General features: G+C 38.8%; 2 protein-coding genes across 3 annotated transcripts; both read left to right on the plus strand.

Annotated features, from left to right (window-relative positions):
• Nucleotides 1-3,233: 3,233 nt before the first annotated feature.
• Nucleotides 3,234-9,763, plus strand: LOC124386820 (E3 ubiquitin-protein ligase TRIM39-like). The gene is made up of 7 exons (XM_046850796.1): nucleotides 3,234-3,855; nucleotides 7,192-7,775; nucleotides 7,872-7,967; nucleotides 8,077-8,310; nucleotides 8,406-8,553; nucleotides 8,703-8,729; nucleotides 8,831-9,763. The coding sequence occupies exons 2-7, from the start codon at nucleotides 7,194-7,196 to the stop codon at nucleotides 9,376-9,378; spliced, it is 1,635 nt and encodes a 544-aa protein (XP_046706752.1). The 5' UTR covers nucleotides 3,234-3,855; nucleotides 7,192-7,193; the 3' UTR covers nucleotides 9,379-9,763.
• Nucleotides 9,764-14,622: 4,859 nt separating this feature from the next.
• On the plus strand, nucleotides 14,623-19,279 carry LOC124386818 (E3 ubiquitin-protein ligase TRIM21-like). 2 transcript variants are annotated; one of them, XM_046850794.1, is made up of 7 exons: nucleotides 14,623-14,740; nucleotides 15,777-16,366; nucleotides 16,459-16,554; nucleotides 16,664-16,897; nucleotides 16,993-17,140; nucleotides 17,346-17,372; nucleotides 18,571-19,279. In XM_046850794.1, the coding sequence occupies exons 2-7, from the start codon at nucleotides 15,779-15,781 to the stop codon at nucleotides 19,113-19,115; spliced, it is 1,638 nt and encodes a 545-aa protein (XP_046706750.1). In that variant the 5' UTR covers nucleotides 14,623-14,740; nucleotides 15,777-15,778; the 3' UTR covers nucleotides 19,116-19,279. The 2 variants fall into 2 exon arrangements, with proteins under 2 accessions (XP_046706750.1, XP_046706749.1); XM_046850793.1 differs by lacking the exon at nucleotides 18,571-19,279 and adding an exon at nucleotides 17,474-18,233.
• The last annotated feature ends 1,232 nt before the right edge of the window (nucleotides 19,280-20,511 follow it).

Below are 20,511 nucleotides of genomic sequence, written 5' to 3' on the forward strand. Positions count from 1 at the left end.
AATAATTCTAATAAAAATTATCAAAGAAAAAATGCACACTGTGGTAATAAATTAGTGCCCGGTGATATATATATATATATATATATATATATATATATATATATATATATATATACACACACACACACACACATATTCTTTATTATCTACTTGAACATCATGTACTTAGTATTTGACCTTTTCCTGTTCTCTCCTGCTTTCCTCCTGATCTCTGACAGCTTACCTTCTGTGGCTTCAGTTCCTTGAAGAAAGACTGTAAAAGCTTCAAAATGAAGATTTTGTCTGCTGCAACCTGCTGAATCTTGATCTTCAAACGCTTTCACGCTTAACTTTCGCATCTGCTGAGAAACATCATTAGACCACGCCCCCTTATTCCTGCTTTGACTTATTACAGTTACATATTTTGGCCACAAGAGGGCAGAAATCGCCGAATTAAATGCACAGACCCATTAAACTAGTGGCGCCACAAAGATTTCACATGAAGGACCAAAAATCCTATCTGCCTGAGGGCCGTGGACCGGAAGTAACAGTTGCATAATACTTGTGTTATAATCCAATTTCCTTTTCTATTGTCTTGATGAGGCTTACACACCGAGTATTGTTATCAGAACGATTTTATTCTGCTGTTTAACATAGTCCTAAACGTTGCATACCGTAGCATTATACTACCATCTAGTGGCCAAGTCATCATGGAAAACACATATCAGTACATCTTCCCTTTTTTTAATATTAAAAGTTAATAGTTTATATCTTTATACACAAACAATATTTAAACAAAAAATAATCTTAATCTTTTCTTACCCTGTTTTTTTCTTCCCCAAAAAATCTCTCTCTCTTATCTGGACATATCTTCACATTTCTTCTATCAGTCTTTTTGTTCTTTTTATTTGTTTTTTTAAACATTTTGTCTGTGTCTCAACATCCTTTTCTTTATCAGTCCCTGCTACCTCCCTTCTGCTGTGGGATTCTGATTGTTCACTTATTGAATTTGCCAGTTCATGTGTGTCACTTTCCTTAATTCTTATAAATCTCCAAAGTACTTTTAGCTGGTGTCTTCTGTTTTGCCTCATTAACATTCCATGTGCTGTTAACACTTCTTATAACCTGGGTGTTGTCTCTTTTACTGTAATGGAAATCCACCTTTTAAAATGAAATGATGCTTTGTGGGAAAATGTAATAAACTTTTTTAAAATTGCAATTTCAGGCCCTTTTGTATCTCATAAAATCTCAATGAACCACCAACCTGAAATTCCATCACCTAAGAACTTTATTAGACACAATCATGCATATTCATTTTTATTAAACAAAAAAAGACTTGGAGAAACAAATGAAGTAATCACCATATAACATCACATTTTCTTCACCTTTATATATGTGACTTTCCTGTACATCTTCATCCATCTCAGTCTTCCTCACACAGTTATTAATGTCTACCATCTGTTCTTCTTCTGGTATTTACAGGCCAGAAGATAACATGAGTTTCCATAATTGTCCAGAGTTTCATAGTTCTATAGGTATCCACACTAATCACAATAAAATTGATATACTACTGATGAGTAAACATATTACAGTTGATGCTAAATTTACTCACATTAATAACTACATCAGAAATAACTCAGATTAAACACACATAACAACCATAATCCAATATTCCCAATTTTCCCCCCAAACACCTCAATATTAAAATAAATATTTGGTTGAGACACAATAAAATGATTGTTGCATTTGATTGTAGATGTTTGAGGCAGCACTACAAATACTAAAACACACAGTTGGTGTAAAGCTCAACTACAAACCAATGAATTTAGACATTATTAGACAATATAAGAGAAATAAACTCTCTGAGCAGAAGAAAACTCAGTCCCTCTCCATCTTAATACTAACAATAACATTGAAATTGTATCTTTTCCACAAGCCCACTGAGTTCCACACAGAAACCTGTGATGTTATAGGACTATAATTGCTCCCAGGAAAAAAAACGTTGAAATGTATTTTATTTCATTAATTATCACCCACTGAACTCTTTTCTTGTGTAATTTCCTAAATATTACTTTATGGATTACTTTTATGGATATCTGTGTAGATTCCTTGAGTTAATAATAAAATCTGCTTAAAATTTCATATGAATTGCTGCATTTAAAATGTGTTTAATCTAAAACATGTTAATGGATTAAATACTTTGTTATTCCCACACTGTATATGATAAAAGTCACATTTAACACTTGGAATGTAAAAATCACTTTATTTTATCAGGGTCCTGTCCTATGTTTACCAAAGCAGCTTTACAAACAAGACAAGAACAGATTTTTTTACTGCACTCAAATTTAAAATTCATAAGTAATAAATACAAGTGTAACCGGGTGGAAAATGGCATGTAAGTTGTTTTGCATGTATACACCTGTAATTCGTAAAGCTGACGATAGGGGGCCGTATTCGGGTGTGTGTATGTCTGTGTGGTGCAGATGAGGAAGTGCACATGTGCTCTTGTAAATAAACGTTTTTGACAGGTGCTCAGCAAGCAGAGCGAGAGAGATGCATTTTCGAGGAAAGTTGCAATGTTTAAAATGCAATCCTAAGGTAAATGTGATGTTTCTTGACAACATTCTTTAAAATACTAAAGGGAGATGTGCATTTTATAGTTTCATTTAAAATAGTTGTTTCATTTCATTTTGTGCATTTTGTGTTTATTTCCATCTTAAGTCACACCATGCGGTGTAGGCCACTAATATAGGATGTTATCCAAAACATGCACTAAATCTTGTTAATTAGTTCATGTGATTTGAAATGTATGTAACTGTTTGCACAGTGATGGGAATTGCAACTTTTGTGAAGTGAGTGTGGATGGTTGTCTGGAAGCTCATCCTGTAATTGATATACTTTTCCTACTTTCTAGTTGAATTTAGTGGGTAATATTTTATACTCATGTTATTTTGTCTATTTTTTCGTATAGTATTCCCACTGCTATGTTTTGGGTATTAAGGGTTATTGTTCTGAAGTATATGTGCATTTTTCTAAACCAGTAATCTTTATATTGTATGTTTTATTTCTTTTTTGGTGCAGATTGTCCCTTGCCCACACAAGCAACAGGGTTTTGATCTGAATTTGAAATGTAGGATCATGACTGATACAGGAGATACAATGCGAGTGAATTTAGATCACAATAGACTTTACACATTACAATCCAAACCAAAAACCATAATCAATTTTATTTATTTTTTTGTTGGATTAAATTAATACAGTTTAATTCAATCAACTAAACAGCACTGAATTCACCTTGTGGAATGAAATGAAGTTTACTGAACTAAATAAATGTTACCTAGATGAAAATGAACGCAGTTTCGTGGCACCTGTTGACCTAAAAAGTGATTTTATTGGATCACTTCATTCTTTTTTTATTGTTTCCGGGGTTTCATTTTATTATTATTTCTTTGCACTAGAAATCATTAGAAATAAAAGTGCATTAGTTAGGCAGAGTCATGATTTCTATTTAATTATTTATTTCTAATTATTATGAAATAATAAATAACATTTATTTGAATATACTACAAGTATGGAGCAAGAATTCCGGTTCACGTGCCTCAGTCAGGTTGGATTTTTGGTCCTTCATGTAAAAGCGTTTCGGAGCCTCTGGTCTGATGCGTCCCCGCACTTTAATTAGAGATTTTTTGTAAATGTGTAACTGTGTAATAAATCAACGCGGGATTAAAAAGGGGCGTGGTTTAATGATGTCATTCAGCAGAAACGAAAGTAATACGTGAAAGAGTTTGGAGATCAGGATTGAGCAGGTTGCAGCAGGACACAATCTCCAGTTTGAAGCTTTTGCAGTCTTTCTTTAAGGAACTGAAGTCACAGCAGGTAAACTGTATATAAATAAAGGCTTTAATCTTTTTTTCACTTTATGTCACAGTGAGCAGTTTTGAGGAAGTGAACTTGTGAGACCTTTTTCCGTCTCTTTGAATTTTAGTGACGTGTTTCAAGACTATAAATATTTTGGACGTCTCTCTTAATAAAGGCGTTTTCTGTGTGTGTGTGTGTGTGTGTGTGTGTGTGTGTGTGTGTACTTTTGCGTGTGCGTCTGTGTCTGCGCGCGCACTGTGTTTCAAGTTCCTGTGTATGATAAAGGTGGAGGAACAATAAATATTTAAATGAAACATTTTTAAACAAATATTAAATGCTCATAATGATTGTATGATGTGTTTATAATTTTGTTAATCATAATATTTAATAAAACTGGTGCTGACACAGTGATACACTGAGAATGTGGTCAAAACATCTCAGATATAGAAGTCTTTTAAACCACATGAAGTTTCCTACGAGGAATCAAAGTGTTTGGAGACTCTGTTTACCAGAAAGTAATTTATTTATCTACGTTTACACACGATCAAGTCAAGTCAAGTTTATTTGTATTGCGCTTTTCACAACAGACATTGTCTCAAAGCATCTTTACAGAAATCAAAGTGAAGGTGAATAGTGTGTATTTATCCCTGATGAGCAGCCGTGGCGACTGTGGCAAGGAAAAACTCCCTTAGATGTTATGAGGAAGAAACCTTGAGAGGAACCAGACTCAAAAGGGGAACCCATCCTCATCTGGGTGACATCAAGAGTTAGATCATAAATCTTTCAACAATACAGAACACTGGACAGTGAGAACTAACATGATTACTGGAGTATAAGATTATAAGTGATGTTCTTTCTGCAGTCTTATATAGTCTATATGGTTAGTAGCTCCGAGTTTTATGAGCTCAGCATTTGTGATCATCACAGATCCAGCATCAGCTTCTCCATGCCAGAGCCTTTAAACACTCCAGGAGGTCCAATGTCAAAACTCCACACACGTAGAGGGATCCAAATGGCACTGGTACGTCTCTAGATGGTTCGGGATGTTTGCGAGTTTGGCATCTACTTCTTCAAGGTCCGTAATCATCACGAGGTGGGAGGTGACTGGAGCTGGCCAAACCTCAGGGTGTCTCGGGATGGGGAGAGAAAGAGAAGCAGTGGAGAGGAATTAGCGTAGCTGCTGTTCATGATATTAACAGCACAAGTTGATAATGTGCATGTGATCAGATGTTCTGGAGCACAAGGTTATGATGTGAGACGTATGTTATGTGTAGGCTTTGCTTAAAAGATATGTTTTTAATCTACACTTAAACTGGGTGAGTGTGTCTGAGCCCCGAACACTGTCAGGAAGACTATTCCAGAGTTTAGAAGCTAAATGTGAAAATGCTCTACCACCTTTAGTGGACTTTGCTATTCTACGAACTACTAGAAGCCCAGAGTTTTGAGATCTCAGGGAGCGTGGCGGATTGTAGCGTGTTAAAAGACTGGATAGATACATGGGAGCCAAACCATTTAGTGCTTTATAAGTGAGAAGTAATAGTTTGTAGTCTATTCGAAACTTAACAGGAAGCCAATGTAGGGACGATAAGATTGGGGTTATGTGATCATATTTTCTTGACTTTGTAAGAACTCTGGCTGCTGCATTCTGAACTAACTGAAGCTTGTTTATTAATGACGCAGGACATCCACCTAGTAATGCATAACAGTAGTCTATTCTGGAGGTCATGAACGCATGGACGAGCTTCTCTGCATCGGATATAGACAACATGTTTCTTAACTTAGAAATATTTCTAAGTCACGATCACCTTCAAAATAGTCCCCTTGCACAGTAATACAGTTCTCCCAGCGTTCTTCTGGAATGTGTCTCAGACGTCTTTTTTTTTTTGCCAGGCACCTTCTGCGATTCACGCTGGATCTCCACAACAGTGTTAAAATGGCGACCTTTGATCTGCAGCTTCATCTTCAGGAAGAGCACCCTCTTCCTGAAGATGAAGCTGCAGATCAAAGGTCGCCATTTTAACACTGTTGTGGAGATACAGCGTGAATCGCAGAAGGTGCCTGGCACAATAATCAGGCACAAGTTGCTGAATGGTCTTCCTGTTGTCTCACCATCTTCCAGTGATGTTCTTCTGCTTTTTATTTGCACAGTCGCTGTATGTTAAACGTATGTCATTTGAAACGACTCTGTGGCAGGTTTGCCCAGTTTCATACAGAGTATCAAATTTGTTCTTTGTTCTTATTTGCTGTACATGATGAAATCACAGATGTGGTAACACGTGGGTCAGAATAGCACCAGCAACACCATTATTCCCAAAACATTTTAATACCATCTTTTAGGTCTTCATGAGCTCCAGCAGAACAAGTTAGGTATGTACTGTGAGATGGCATGCTGGTAATAGCAGATAACCTTTTCCTTGTACACCACAGGTTTTCAATTCAGGTCAGATCTCTGGTATAAGTAGAACTTTCTGATGTGATCTGGTGCATCAGGGAAGAAGAGTACAGGGATCTGGTCAAAAACTGTATTAACGGGTGAAGGGGGTACCAACTGCCCCTCAATGAGACCAATACTATAGAGATGGTGATGGACTACAACAGGAAGAGGACCTCAATCAGTAGTATTACCAGCCTGGTAAATGGTCAGGACAATAAACATTAGAAGGTCAATTCATAAACTCCTGTACTGTAGCAGCATTTGTCTGGACTAGAGGAGCTCAAGTTCACAATTTTTCTTGATGTATAATATGAATATCACCGACTCCTACCTTTGGTTGGTAAATCAACTGCGAGGTGTCTATTAAAGAGCTGATCTGAGGTCTAAGCTGGAGCAGTTTCTCTATGACCTTGAATTACATGAGATGTAGGGGCTATGGGTCTGTAATTGTTCAGGAATGAGGGGGTTGGGGGTTTTTCTGGTACATTAACCAGGCAGGATGTTTTTCACAACTCTGATATGTTTTCTTCCTGAAAGCTCATGTTGAAGAGCTGCTGAAGGTTTCCACACAGCTGATTAGTGCAGACTTTCTCTACACTAATCCTGATTCTGACAGATCCGTGCATCTTCCCATGCTTCAGTTTCTCCAAAGTTTCTCACCATGGCCAGTAGTAAAACATATGCGGGGTTGGAATATTTGATTACTTTTGGTCTTATAACAAAGAAGGTTGTGAAATGAGGGGAGTTAAACTGTTGTGGGGGACTTGGAGAGCAGTGTTGATGGTGATGATGGTGAGGGAGTGAAGGAGATTGTAAAGGGGGAAAAATAAAATTTTAAATTGATTGTGGTTATTGTTTTGGATTGTAATGTGTAAAGTCTACTGTGATCTAATTTCACTCTCATTGTACTCCTGTATCAGTCATGGCTTCCTCCAGCAGTGCTCTGTGTGAAGATCAGCTCCAGTGCTGCATCTGTCTGGATGTGTTTACTGATCCAGTCTCTACTCCATGTGGACACAACTTCTGTATGATTTGTCTAAAAGAGTATTGGGACAGCAGTTCACACTGCCAGTGTCCAGTGTGTAAGGAGAAATTCTCCACTCGTCCTGATCTATGTGTGAATACGTTCATCTCTGCACTTGCTGCTCCATTTAACAAGTCAGTTCAGGTGAAATCCAGCAGAGATGCAGAAAACCCCACCCGATCTCAGGTGCCCTGTGAGGTCTGCTGTGAAAAGCAGTGTGTAGCCGTGAAGTCCTGCCTGATCTGTATGGCTTCTTACTGCAAGACTCATCTGGAACCTCATGAGAGAGTTTCTTCATTAAAGAAGCACAAACTGATTGAGCCTGTGGAGAACCTGGAGGACTACATCTGCCAGAAACATGAGAGACCCCTGGAGCTGTTCTGTAGAGACGACCAGACGTGTGTGTGTCAGTTCTGTACTGAAGGAGACCACAAATCCCACAACACTGTTTCTGTAGAGGAGGAGAGTGTTGAGAAGAAGGTGAGAGACTGAACATTTATGATGGATAATGTTTGTAGACCAGAAATATGACCTCTGACTTACGAGTTAATACATTACACATATTTTTTTTCTCAGAATGAACTGGTGAAGACTCAAGCAGAAGTTGAGCAGAAGATCCAGGAGCGACTAAAGAAGATTGAGGAAATCAAACACTCAGTAGAAGTCAATAAAGTGAGTCTCTTGCAGTAACTAACCTTCAGAAGAACTCCTTTATACAACACATTAGGAGAATCATGATACATCCATGTGAAATGATTGATCTTGATTTATCTCCTGTTAGAAAAACTCAGAAAAGGAAGAAGCAGATGTTGTGGAGATGTTCAGTGCTCTCATACGCTGCTTTGAGAGAAGCCAGGCTGAGCTGCTCAAGGTGATGGAGGAGAATCAGAAAGCAGCAGAGAGGCAGGCTGAAGAGTTCATTAAAGATCTGGAGCAGGAACTCAGTGAGCTTAAGAGAAGAAACACTGATCTGGAGCAGCTCTTACACACTGAGGATCACCTCCACCTCTTACAGGTCAGAGTTCCTCTGTTTCTCAATAGCAATGCAGCACATGACAGGACGTTGGTCCCCATGCTGAGGGATTTCTTCTCTCTCCTGCTGTACTGTAGATTTACCCGTCACTGTGCAGCTCTCCACACACCCAGGACTGGACTTCCATCACAATTACCTCTCATCTGAGTGTGGAGACTCTGAGGAGAGCTCTGGCTCAGCTTCAGGAGACTCTCAGTCAGGAAATGAAGAAGGTTGATGAAACTGGTCAGTGTTTACTGTGGGTTCATTCTGAGAAGATTCATTATAAGAAATATTTACATTCAGCTGAAAGTTATAAAGATATTTTGACGTTATTTATAATAATGAAGTATTTAATCTCAATGTAACATTTTCCAAAACTATTTTCCAAACAGAACTGAAGAGAATTCAACAATATGCAGGTTTGTGAGCTCTTACTGATCACATGACTATATCTATATCTCTTCACTGTTACACACTGTGTGATGATAAAACTGATGTACACTGTGTTTCTGTCTCTCAGTGGACGTGACTCTGGATCCTGATACAGCAAATCCTTATCTCGTCCTGTCTGATGATGGAAAACAAGTTCATGATGGAGATACAATTCAGAATCTCCCTGGTAATCCAGAGAGGTTTGATACTTGTGTCTGTGTGTTGGGAAAGGAGGGATTCTCCTCAGGGAGATTTTACTATGAGGTGCAGGTCAAAGGGAAGACTGAGTGGGATTTAGGAGTCGCCAGAGAATCCATTAACAGGAAAGGAGAGATTAAAGCCAGAAGACCTGAAGATGGATACTGGTGTGTGGTTCTGAGGAATAAAACTGAATACGTGGCTCTGGAATCTCCCCGTGTCTCCATCTCCTTGAAACAGTCTCCTCAGAAGGTTGGAGTGTTTGTGGATTATGAGGAGGGTCTGGTTTTCTTCTATGATGTTGATGCAAAATCTCATATCTACTCTTTCACTGCTCAGACTTTCACTGAGAAACTTTACCCATTATTCAGCCCCTGTTTTAATGATGGAGGTGAAAATTCAGCCCCACTGATCATCTGCCCTGTTCATCAAAACTAATCCTACATTTATAATTAAGATCAAAACCTGTAATGTGGGTAATTTTATCATTGACTGTAATATGTTTACTAATCAGTAGTATATCAATTTCATTGTGATTAGTGTGGATACCTATAGAACTATAGAACTCTGGATAATTATGGAAACTCATGTTATCTTCTGGCCTGTAAATACCAGAAGAACAGATGGTAGACATTAATAACTGTGTGAGGAAGACTGATATGGATGAAGATGTACAGGAAAAGGCACATGTATAGATAAAGAAAATGGGATGTTATATGGTGATTAGTTAATTTGTTTCTCCAAGTAAATTTAATTTATTTTGTTAAATTAAAATAAATATGCATGATTGTGTCCAATAAAGTTCTTAGGTGATGGAATTTCAGGTTGGTGGTTCATTGAGATTTTATGAGATACAAAGTCCTGAAATTGAAATTTCAATCAAGTTTATTACATTTACCCAGAATGCATTATTTCATTTTAAAAGGTGGATTTCCATTACAGTTGTTAGAAGTTAAACACAGACGCCGACAGAAAAGGTAACATTTTAGTGTGTGTTATGAAATTCAATATAGAGAGTTAAAATCATTCTTTTTTAGTTTTAACAGCTAAAGACCTGGAAATCCATTAGATAATTGAAGGTGAACTCAATAACATGATTTTGTAGGGAACTGATTTGGAGAAACTGCATCAAATGTTCTGGAAAGCAACATCAATGCTGCACACAATACTGTATATATATAATAAACTGTGTGTATGGAAATCACATACAGAAGGGTTAAGTATGAAAAATAAGCAGAAATAAAACACACACACACACACACACACACTGTGTTTAAATAAATAATTTATTTGTGTAAATAATCTCATATCAAAGCTGATCAGTAATATCTATAGTGTTACTGTACTATATATATATATATATATATATATATATATATATATATATATATATATATATATATATATATATATATATATATATATATATATATATATATATATATATATATATATATATATATATATATACTATTTAAATTGTATTGATGAGCAGGACAGGGGTGAGGGTGTGACCATCCCCACTTTCCCATTCCTACACAAGAGGAAGAATTTCACACAGTGTTCAGTCTCTCATAGAGGAGCACATAGGCGTTATTCATCCTCTTCTGTAGCACCGCCTGCTCGGTGGTCTGCGTGACGAACTGGTCGTTGCAGGTCATCCACTGATGATGATTGTCCCTGGAACAGTCGGTCACATAATGTCCTGGTAAAGAGACATGAACAGAAATAGTACATATGAATCACAATAAAGTGTCTTCACCATCCAATAGAAATATATATGGAGCTATAAACCAAATTTATTTAGAAATACACTCGATTTATAAGTGTGTGTGTGTGTGTGTGTGTGTGTGTGTGTGTGTGTGTGTGTGTGTGTGTGTGTGTGTTTTCTATCTTACCTTCACCTGCTTCTCCCCCAATATGGCTCAGGACACTTCTCAGTCTATAAGTAAAATTTGATCCACAGTCCTCCTTCTTAACTTTCTTTCTTTTCTTTCTCACGTCCTCTTTCATTCTATCTGAATCTCTCTCACTGCTTCATTCAGGGCCGTCTTTCTGCCCTCAGCTTTGCTGTTCTCTACATAAAGGAATGAAGGAAGGATTATTTCTTCTGAAATGAATCTGAATGTGATTTATACTGACTACAGACATTAGAGGATTTTCTTGTCGGATTCCAGACTCGGAGGATCAGAATGTCTGCTGGTTACATACCTATTGGGATCTGCGTGTCTGGTTGAGGGGGACAGTCTATGTACAGCTTGGTACTGATGTCCACTGCAGTGTGCAGTTTGGTGACTGTGTAATAATCTGTAAATTGGAACCTGTTCAGCTGCACAATCAGAAACCTGGAGAGAAAAAGAAATGAACAGGAATGTTCCAGCTGATGATCCTCATTCACTCTTACGGCACAAGTGCTCCATGCGCTTGTGTGTGTGTGTGTGTGTGTGTGTGTGTGTGTGTGTGTGTGTGTGTGTGTGTTACCTGGGCAGTGTGTCATACACCCATCTGGAGGTGGCAGATTCTCCTACACACCGTACACTTGCTCTCCAACACTGTGGTGTTCTACAATATACACATTATTCATACACACAGGGGTCAGAAATAATACCATCACACACACACACACACACACACACACACACACACACACACATATATAACGAGAAGCAGTTACTCACATAAATAATGTCGTAGACAAACTTTTGTTCGACTTGTCAAATTGGACTTGACTGGACATCGAGGTTTCAAATCCTCTTTCCAACGTGTCCTGATGCTAAACTCCTTGATTTCATTTAAACAGAGGCAGAGGAATTCATGGCATCCTACACACACACACACACACACACACACACACACCAGTCATCAGTATGTTCTCATCATGTTCTCGTGTGTGTGTGTGTGTGTGTGTGTTCTCCGTACTCACATTCTGTTGGTCAATGGTGAACTCAGGGTTGATCATCGTGGCTGATAAAATCAGGCCTTTGAGCAAAGAATCCTTGTCGATTTCTTGTCCACCTTTCGAGACGTTTCTCAACCGTGACAACTCCACAAAACATCTGCAGAAGATCAGGAGAACAATTTTCATCTCCTTAAGTCTATTCCTAATCTACATACTGGATATTCCCTATGATCCATTTGGTCTGGTTGGGAATCAGTGCTTTCTGCTTTCTCGAGCCTGAATTTGATCCTTTAACCCTTTTAGCGTTTTTTATTTTTTACGACGATCCTAAATGTGCTGCTAATGTCCCGTCTGCTAACGTGGTCTCTTTGCTAGGTTCTAACGTGGATCATGATGGATGAGAGGTCAGTGGTGTGGAGTCTGATTACCTGATCAATGTGTCGTCTACTTTGGGGAAGGAATTGTCCAGCAGGTTGAAAAGCTCTCCACAGAACGTCTCAGCTGTGAACAGACACTGCAGACTCGCGTTAACGTAGCAGTTGAATCCGAAATTTTTCAACCTGCGAACAGATCCAGACGTTAGACACACGTTCAGGTCTAAAGAAACCACACTGGAGCTGTGAAAACATCTCAACACGTACTACATTCCTATTCCAGTGCGTTCAGATAGAAGCCTCAAATCTTTTAACTAAACCCATCGTTCTTTTCAATGCAAACCCAGAAGCAAATCCACAATCCACGTACCTTTCAGTGAGCGTGTGCACGTGTGAGATGGGGGACAGACTCGGAGTCAGACTGCTCACGTGTCCCCCACGAGGAAATGCAGTCAGACTCTACAACACTGTCATATGGGAACTGGAAGTGGAAAGGATGGAGTTTAGAGTCGACTCTCTGTAGAACACAATAAATAGAAGACTTTCTTTGCTCCATTCTGCACGTCTGAAACTCACCTGGACTCAGATGAATCCATCTCTCTGTAGTCGTCACTGCACTCGGCATCAAAAGTCTTCAAATTCGAGTAGAACTTCATAATTATGGACTTCGAGTCTAATAGTTTTGCTTCCATCCGTCCTTCATTCAGATTTTCCTGCCCATGCACCATGGTCTCCTTCAACTCCTCCATCTTTTTGGTTTCCTCCAGAGAGTCGCTTGGTGGAGTTTCTGACCTGCAGAAGAAATCATGTGGAACGTTGTGTTCATTTCACATACAGATCTATATAGTCGGGTGTCAGTAAAAGAAATCTGCAGTGGAGCTCACCTTCCTGTAGTTGTTCCAGGATCAGAAGGAGGAGGCACCTTGTTCTCCTACACATCAGAAAAGGAAACACACCAGATATGAGTTAAAATGAGTCTGCAACTCCTTCTGACTTTCTCTGTACTTCTCCATCAACATTCTCAAAGCACAAAACATCCACCAGCTTGATGATTATATAATATCTATCAGCTGTTCATATTATTATTATTATTATTATTATTATTATTATTATTATTATTATTATTATTATTATTATTATTATTATTATTATTATTATTATTATGTGTGATAGAAGAGTATCTGTGAGAGTGAAAGGGAAAGTTTATAGGACTGTGGTGAGACCTGAGATGTTGTATGGATTAGAGACAGTGGCATTGAGTAAAAGACAGGAGGTGGAGCTGGAGGTAGCAGAGCTGAAAATGTTGAGATGTCCGTTGGGAGTGACGACGATGGACAGGATTAGAAATGAGTTTATTAGAGGGACAGCACATGTAGGACGTTTTGGAGACAAGGTGAGGGAGGTGAGATTGAGATGGTTTGGACATGTTCAGAGGAGGGACATGGGGTATATCAGGAGGAGAATGCTGAGGATGGAGACACCAGGAAGGAGGAAAAGAGGAAGACCAAGGAGGAGGTTTATGGATGTGGTGAAGGAAGACATGCAGGTGGTTGGGGTGAAAGAGGAAAGGGTGATATGGAGACGGATGATCTGCTGTGTTGACCCCTAAAGGAAGAAGCCGAAAGAAGAAGAAGATAGAAGAAGATGGTTGACGTATTGTATCTGTGTATTTTATGTCTGTGCTCTTCAGACTTGAAGTTTTTATAAAACTATATGATTTAGATGAATGTTAAACTTGTTCATACGTCATACTAAGAGAAACCAATAGTTTATTGGAGCATAATAAATGGAATCAACATGTATCTATGAAAGTGGATTATTATATTGAATGTAAAATTATAAATTTTAATATAATTGAATTTATGTAATCTAATAGTGTTGGATTAAATTAAATTTAAATTTAAATTAACTAAACAGCACTGAAATCACCTTGTGGAATGAAATGAAGTTTACTGAACTAAATAAATGTTACTTAGATGAAAATGAACACAGTTTCGTGGAACCAGTTGACCTAAAAAAGTGATTTAAATTGATCATTTCATTTTTTTTAATGTTTCTGTGTTTTCATTTTATTATACGTTTCCTTGCACTAGAAATTATTAGAAATAAAAGTGCATTAGTTGGGCAGAGTCATGATTTCTATTTTATTATTTATTTCTAAATATTATGAAATAATAAATAACATTTATTTGAATATACTACAAGTATGGAGCAAGAATTACTTCCGGTTCACGTGCCTCAGTCAGGTTGGATTTTTGGTCCTTCATGTGAAAACGTTTCGGCGCCTCTGGACTGATGTGTCCCCGCACTTTAATTAGAGATTTTCTGCCCTCTTGTGGCCAAAATGTGTAACTGTGTAATAAATCAACGCGGGACGAATAAGGGCGTGGTCTAATGATGTCACTCAGCAGAAACGAAAGTAAAAAGTGAAAGAGTTTGAAGATCAGGATTGAGCAGGTTGCAGCAGGAGACAATCTCCAGTTTGAAGCTTTTGCAGTCTTTCTTTAAGGAACTGAAGTTACAGCAGGTAAACTGTTTATAAATAAAGGTTTTAATCTTTTTTTCACTTTATGTCACAGTGAGCAGCTTTGAGGAAGTGAACTTGTGAGACCTTTTTCCGTCTCTTTGGATTTTATTGACGTGTTTCAAGACTATACATATTTTCGACGTCTCTCTTTATAAGGGCGTTTTCTAAATATATATAATTATATAAATATCTACAAACTAGTGTGTGTGTGTGTGTGTGTGTGTGTGTGTGTGTGTGTGTGTGTCAGCGCGCGCACTGTGTTTCAGGTTCCTGTGTGTAAAACGATAAAGGTGGAGGAACAATAAATATTTAAATTAAAAATTTTAAACAAATATTTAATGCTCATAATGATTGTATGATGTGTTCATAATTTTGTTAATCATAATATTGCCACTCAAAACACCTCGGGCGACTCATTGTACAGTCGTTGTATGTCAAACGTATGTCATGTCAAACGTCTCTGTTCAACTGCAAGGTGTCTATTAAAGAGCTGAGCTGAGGTCTAAGCTGGAGCAGCACCTCCTTAGGACCTTCATTACATGAGATGTAGGGGCTAAGGGTCTGTAATAGTTCAGGAATGAGGGAGTTCGTTTTTTTTCTGGTACATGAACCAGGCAGGATGTTTTCACAACTCTGATACATTTTCTTCTTGAAAGCTCATGTTGAAGAGCTGCTGAAGGTTTCCACACAGCTGCTTAGTGCAGGTTTTATCTACACTGAGACTAATTCAGTCAGATCCTTGGATCTTTCCCATGCTTCAGTTTCTCTAACTGTTTCCTACCGTGGCCAGGAGTAACAGATATGTGGGGTTGGAAGTTGTGAGTTGGTTTCATAACAAAGAAGGTTGTGGAATGAGGGGAGTTGAACTGTTGTGGGGGACTTGGAGAGCAGTGTTGATGGTGATGATGGTGAGGGAGTGAAGGAGATTGTGAGGGGGACAAATAAAAATTTTAATTGATTGTGGTTATTGTTTTGGATTGTAATGTATAAAGTCTATTGTGATCTAATTTCACTCTCATTGTATCTCCTGTATCAGTCATGGCTTCCTCCAGCAGTGCTCTGTGTGAAGATCAGCTCCAGTGCTGCATCTGTCTGGATGTGTTCACTGATCCAGTCTCTACTCCATGTGGACACAACTTCTGTATGATCTGTCTAAAAGAGTATTGGGACAGCAGTCCACACTGCCAGTGTCCAGTGTGTAAGGAGAAATTCTCCAATCGTCCTGATCTACGTGTGAATACGTTCATCTCTGCACTTGCTGCTACATTTAAGAAGTCAGTTCAGGTGAAATCCAGCAGAGCTGAAGATCAACTTCCATCCAAGGGTAAGAAGATTCTCTGTGACTCCTGCACTGAGAACAAGTTGGAGGCTCTAAAATCCTGTCTTCAATGTGGAGTTTCTTTCTGTAACACTCATCTGATGCCTCATAAAACTACACCTAAACTCATGAAGCACAAACTGATGGAGCCTGTGGAGAACCTGGAGGACTACATCTGCCAGAAACATGAGAGACCCCTGGAGCTGTTCTGTAGAGACGACCAGACGTGTGTGTGTCAGTTCTGTACTGAAGGAGACCACAAAACCCACAACACTGTTCCTATAGAGGAGGAGAGTGTTGAGAAGAAGGTGAGAGACTGAACATTTATGATGGATAATGTTTGTAGATCAGAAATATGACCTCTGACTTACAAGTTAACACATGACGCATATTTTCTCAGAATGAACTGTTGAAGACTCAAGCAGAAGTTCAGCAGAAGATCCAGGAGCGACTGAAGAAGATTGAGGAAATCAAACACTCTGTAGAAGTCAAGAAAGTGAGTCTCTTACAGTAACTAACCTCCAGAAGAACTCCTTTATACAACACATTAGGAGAATCATGATACATTCATGTGAAATCATTGATCTCGATTTGTCTCCTGTTAGAAAAACTCAGAGAAGGAGAAAGCAGATGTTGTGGAGATGTTCAGTGCTCTGATACGCTGCATTGAGAGAAGCCAGGCTGAGCTGCTTAAGGTGATGGAGGAGAAGCAGAAAGCAGCAGAGAAGCAGGCTGAAGAGTTCATTAAAGATCTGGAGCAGGAACTCAGTGATCTAAAGAGGAGAAACACTGATCTGGAGCAGCTCTTACACACTGAGGATCACCTCCACCTCCTACAGGTCAGAGTTCCTCTGTTTCTCAATAGCAATGCAGCACATGACAGGACGTTGGTCCCCATGCTGAGGTGTTTCTCCTCTCTCCTGCTGTACTGTAGATTTACCCGTCACTGTGCAGCTCTCCACACACCCAGGACTGGACTTCCATCACAATTACCTCTCATCTGAGTGTGGAGACTCTGAGGAGAGCTCTGGCTCAGCTTCAGGAGACTCTCAGTCAGGAAATGGAGAAGATTCCTGACATTAGTAAGTAGTTACTGATCAGTTAGAGCTTGGTTGGTCCAAAAAGATGCATTCTAAGCAGAAAATACAAAAAAAAAAAAGAAAAATGTTGAAAATACAACATAAATCCATGTTTGTGTTTTAGTTTTTTTTTAGTATTTTGATGTTATTTATAATAATGAAGTTTCTAATCTCAATGTAACATTTTCCAAAACTATTTTCCAAACAGAACTGAAGAGAATTCAACAATATGCAGGTTTGTGAGCTCTTACTGATCACATGACTATATCTATATCTCTTCACTGTTACACACTGTGTGATGATAAAACTGATGTACGCTGTGTTTCTGTCTCTCAGTGGACGTGACTCTGGATCCTGATACAGCAAATCCTTATCTCATCCTGTCTGATGATGGAAAACAAGTTACATATGGAGACAAAAGACAGAATCTCCCTGATAATCCAGAGAGGTTTAATAAATATTGCATTGTTCTGGGAAAGGAGGGATTCTCCTCAGGGAGATTTTACTATGAGGTGCAGGTCAAAGGGAAGACTGAGTGGGATTTAGGAGTCGCCAGAGAATCCATTAACAGGAAAGGAGAGATTATAATCAGACCTGAAGATGGATGCTGGTGTGTGATTCTGAGGAATAAGACTGAATATAAGGCTTGTGATTCTCCCTCTGTCTCCCTCTCCTTAAAACAGTCTCCTCAGAAGTTTGGAGTGTTTGTGGATTATGAGGACGGTCTGGTCTCCTTCTATGATGTTGATGCAAAGTCTCATATCTACTCTTTCACTGCTCAGACTTTCACTGAGAAACTTTATCCATACTTCTGCCCCGGCACTAAGGATGGAGGCACAAATTCATCCCCACTGATCATCTGCCCTGTTCATCAAAATTAATGAAGTGTAGAAATCTAAAATAGTTTGACTTTCTCTCCCTGTCCCTCCCTCTCTCCTTAATGCTTCGATTGTCCATCAGAGGGCGCCCTCTTACTTGTGTGTGTTAGATGTGATTCCTGAATCTCTTTGGAGTTCTTGATGTTCATGTCTGTCTGATGCTGTGTGTTTTTTTTTATTAAATAATAAAGTCATTGGCTAAAGTGATTTTGAATAAATATTCCTGCTTCTGACTGGTAATTTATTGCAGGGGTGGCCAACCCGCGGCTCTCGAGCCGCATGCGGCTCTTTGCCTGGTTTTATGCGGCTCTTACGTTCATATCGAAGTTTGTGTTTGTGTTTTAGTTTTTTCAGTATTTTGATGTTATTTATAATAATGAAGTATTTAATCTCAATGTAACATTTTCCAAAACTATTTTCCAAACAGAACTGAAGAGAATTCAACAATATGCAGGTTTGTGAGCTCTTACTGATCACATGACTATATCTATATCTCTTCACTGTTACACACTGTGTGATGATAAAACTGATGTACGCTGTGTTTCTGTCTCTCAGTGGACGTGACTCTGGATCCTGATACAGCAAATCCTTATCTCGTCCTGTCTGATGATGGAAAACAAGTTACATATGGAGACAAAAGACAGAATCTCCCTGATAATCCAGAGAGGTTTAATAAATATTGCATTGTTCTGGGAAAGGAGGGATTCTCCTCAGGGAGATTTTACTATGAGGTGCAGGTCAAAGGGAAGACTAAGTGGGATTTAGGAGTCGCCAGAGAATCCATTAACAGGAAAGGAGAGATTAGATACAGACCTGAAGATGGATTCTGGTGTGTGATTCTGAGGAATAAGACTGGATATACGGCTTGTGATTCTCCCTCTGTCTCCCTCTCCTTTAAACAGTCTCCTCAGAAGTTTGGAGTGTTTGTGGATTATGAGGAGGGTCTGGTCTCCTTCTATGATGTTGATGCAAAGTCTCATATCTACTCTTTCACTGCTCAGACTTTCACTGAGAAACTTTATCCATACTTCTGCCCCGGCACTAAGGATGGAGGTAAAAATTCATCCCCACTGATCATCTGCCCTGTTCATCAAAATTAATGAAGTGTAGAAATCTAAAATAGTTTGACTTTCTCTCCCTGTCCCTCCCTCTGTCCTTAATGCTTCGATTGTCCATCAGAGGGCGCCCTCTTACTTGTGTGTGTTAGATGTGTTTCCTGAATCTCTTTGGAGTTCTTGATGTTCATGTCTGTCTGATGCTGTGTTTTTTTATTAAATAATAAAGTCATTGGCTAAAGTGATTTTGAATAAATATTCCTGCTTCTGACTGGTAATTTATTGCAGGGGTGGCCAACCCGCGGTTCTCGAAACGCATGCGGCTCTTTGCCTGGTTTTATGCGGCTCTTACGTTCATATCGAAGTTTGTGTTTGTGTTTTATTAATGTGCGTGTTCGCTTCGCTTGAGTTCAATACGATATTTTTAAGACTTAATTGATCTTGCCCCTACTGGGAAACTTTGCTGTATGCGGTATTTTCATCTCACTCACATGCCCATTTGACAAAAAACCGTAATGAACTCAAGCGAAGTGAACACGCACTTTAAAAAAAACACAAAGCTAAATATTTACTTAAATTTTAAGGAAACAATTTGTGTCAAGTTTGCTCCTAAAAATGGCAGGAAAAAATGCACAGCAAAACGAAAATATGCAGATGAACACAGGACGTTTTTAACAGAGTGGTAGAGTTTATATTTTTTTGTTGAACGTAATGACGTCATTCTGCCTTATCTCAGGCGTCATTAGCGCATTTCAAAGTTCAGCGCCACCTCAGCTCACTCCATGCTAACATCCACCAGGAATTTCCAAAAGGGACTGAACTTCACAAACACAAGTTGGTCACTTTGAAAAGTCAGGCAGAAAAGCAGATACAGTTTTAACTGGTTTGGATCATTACACAAGCTAAAAAGCCATACAGTGAAGGAGAGTTCATTAAAAAATGCCTCAGTGACATGGCTATTGAATCACAGTTGCACTCTGACCTGGAATAGCAGAAGTCCCACTAAGCAACATGCATAGTAAAAGAAAAACGCTATTGTAAATGATTATATTTTGTTTGTGGACTTGGTTGAACTGAGAGTTTGTGTGTGAGAAAGTGCACACAATGTTCATTGTTGAAAATGACTGGCCTGTGGTCTTAGTACGGTAGGAGTCAATTTCTGTCATTATCTTTCTACAGTCTTATACAGTCTATATGGTTAGTAGCTCCTAGTTTTATGAGGTCAACATTTGTGATCATTACAGATCCAGCATCAGCTTCTCCATGCCAGAGCCTTTAAACACTCCAGGAGGTCCAATGTCAAAACTCCACACATGTAGTGGGATCCAGTTGACACTTGTACTTCTCTAGATGGTTCGGGATGTTTGCTAATTTGGCATCTACTTCTTCAAAGGTCCATAATCCTCATGATCATGACGAGCTGGAGCAACCTCAGGATGCC

The sequence above is a fragment of the Silurus meridionalis genome, chromosome 6 (assembly GCF_014805685.1).
Source record: "Silurus meridionalis isolate SWU-2019-XX chromosome 6, ASM1480568v1, whole genome shotgun sequence".
Lineage (NCBI taxonomy): Eukaryota > Metazoa > Chordata > Actinopteri > Siluriformes > Siluridae > Silurus > Silurus meridionalis.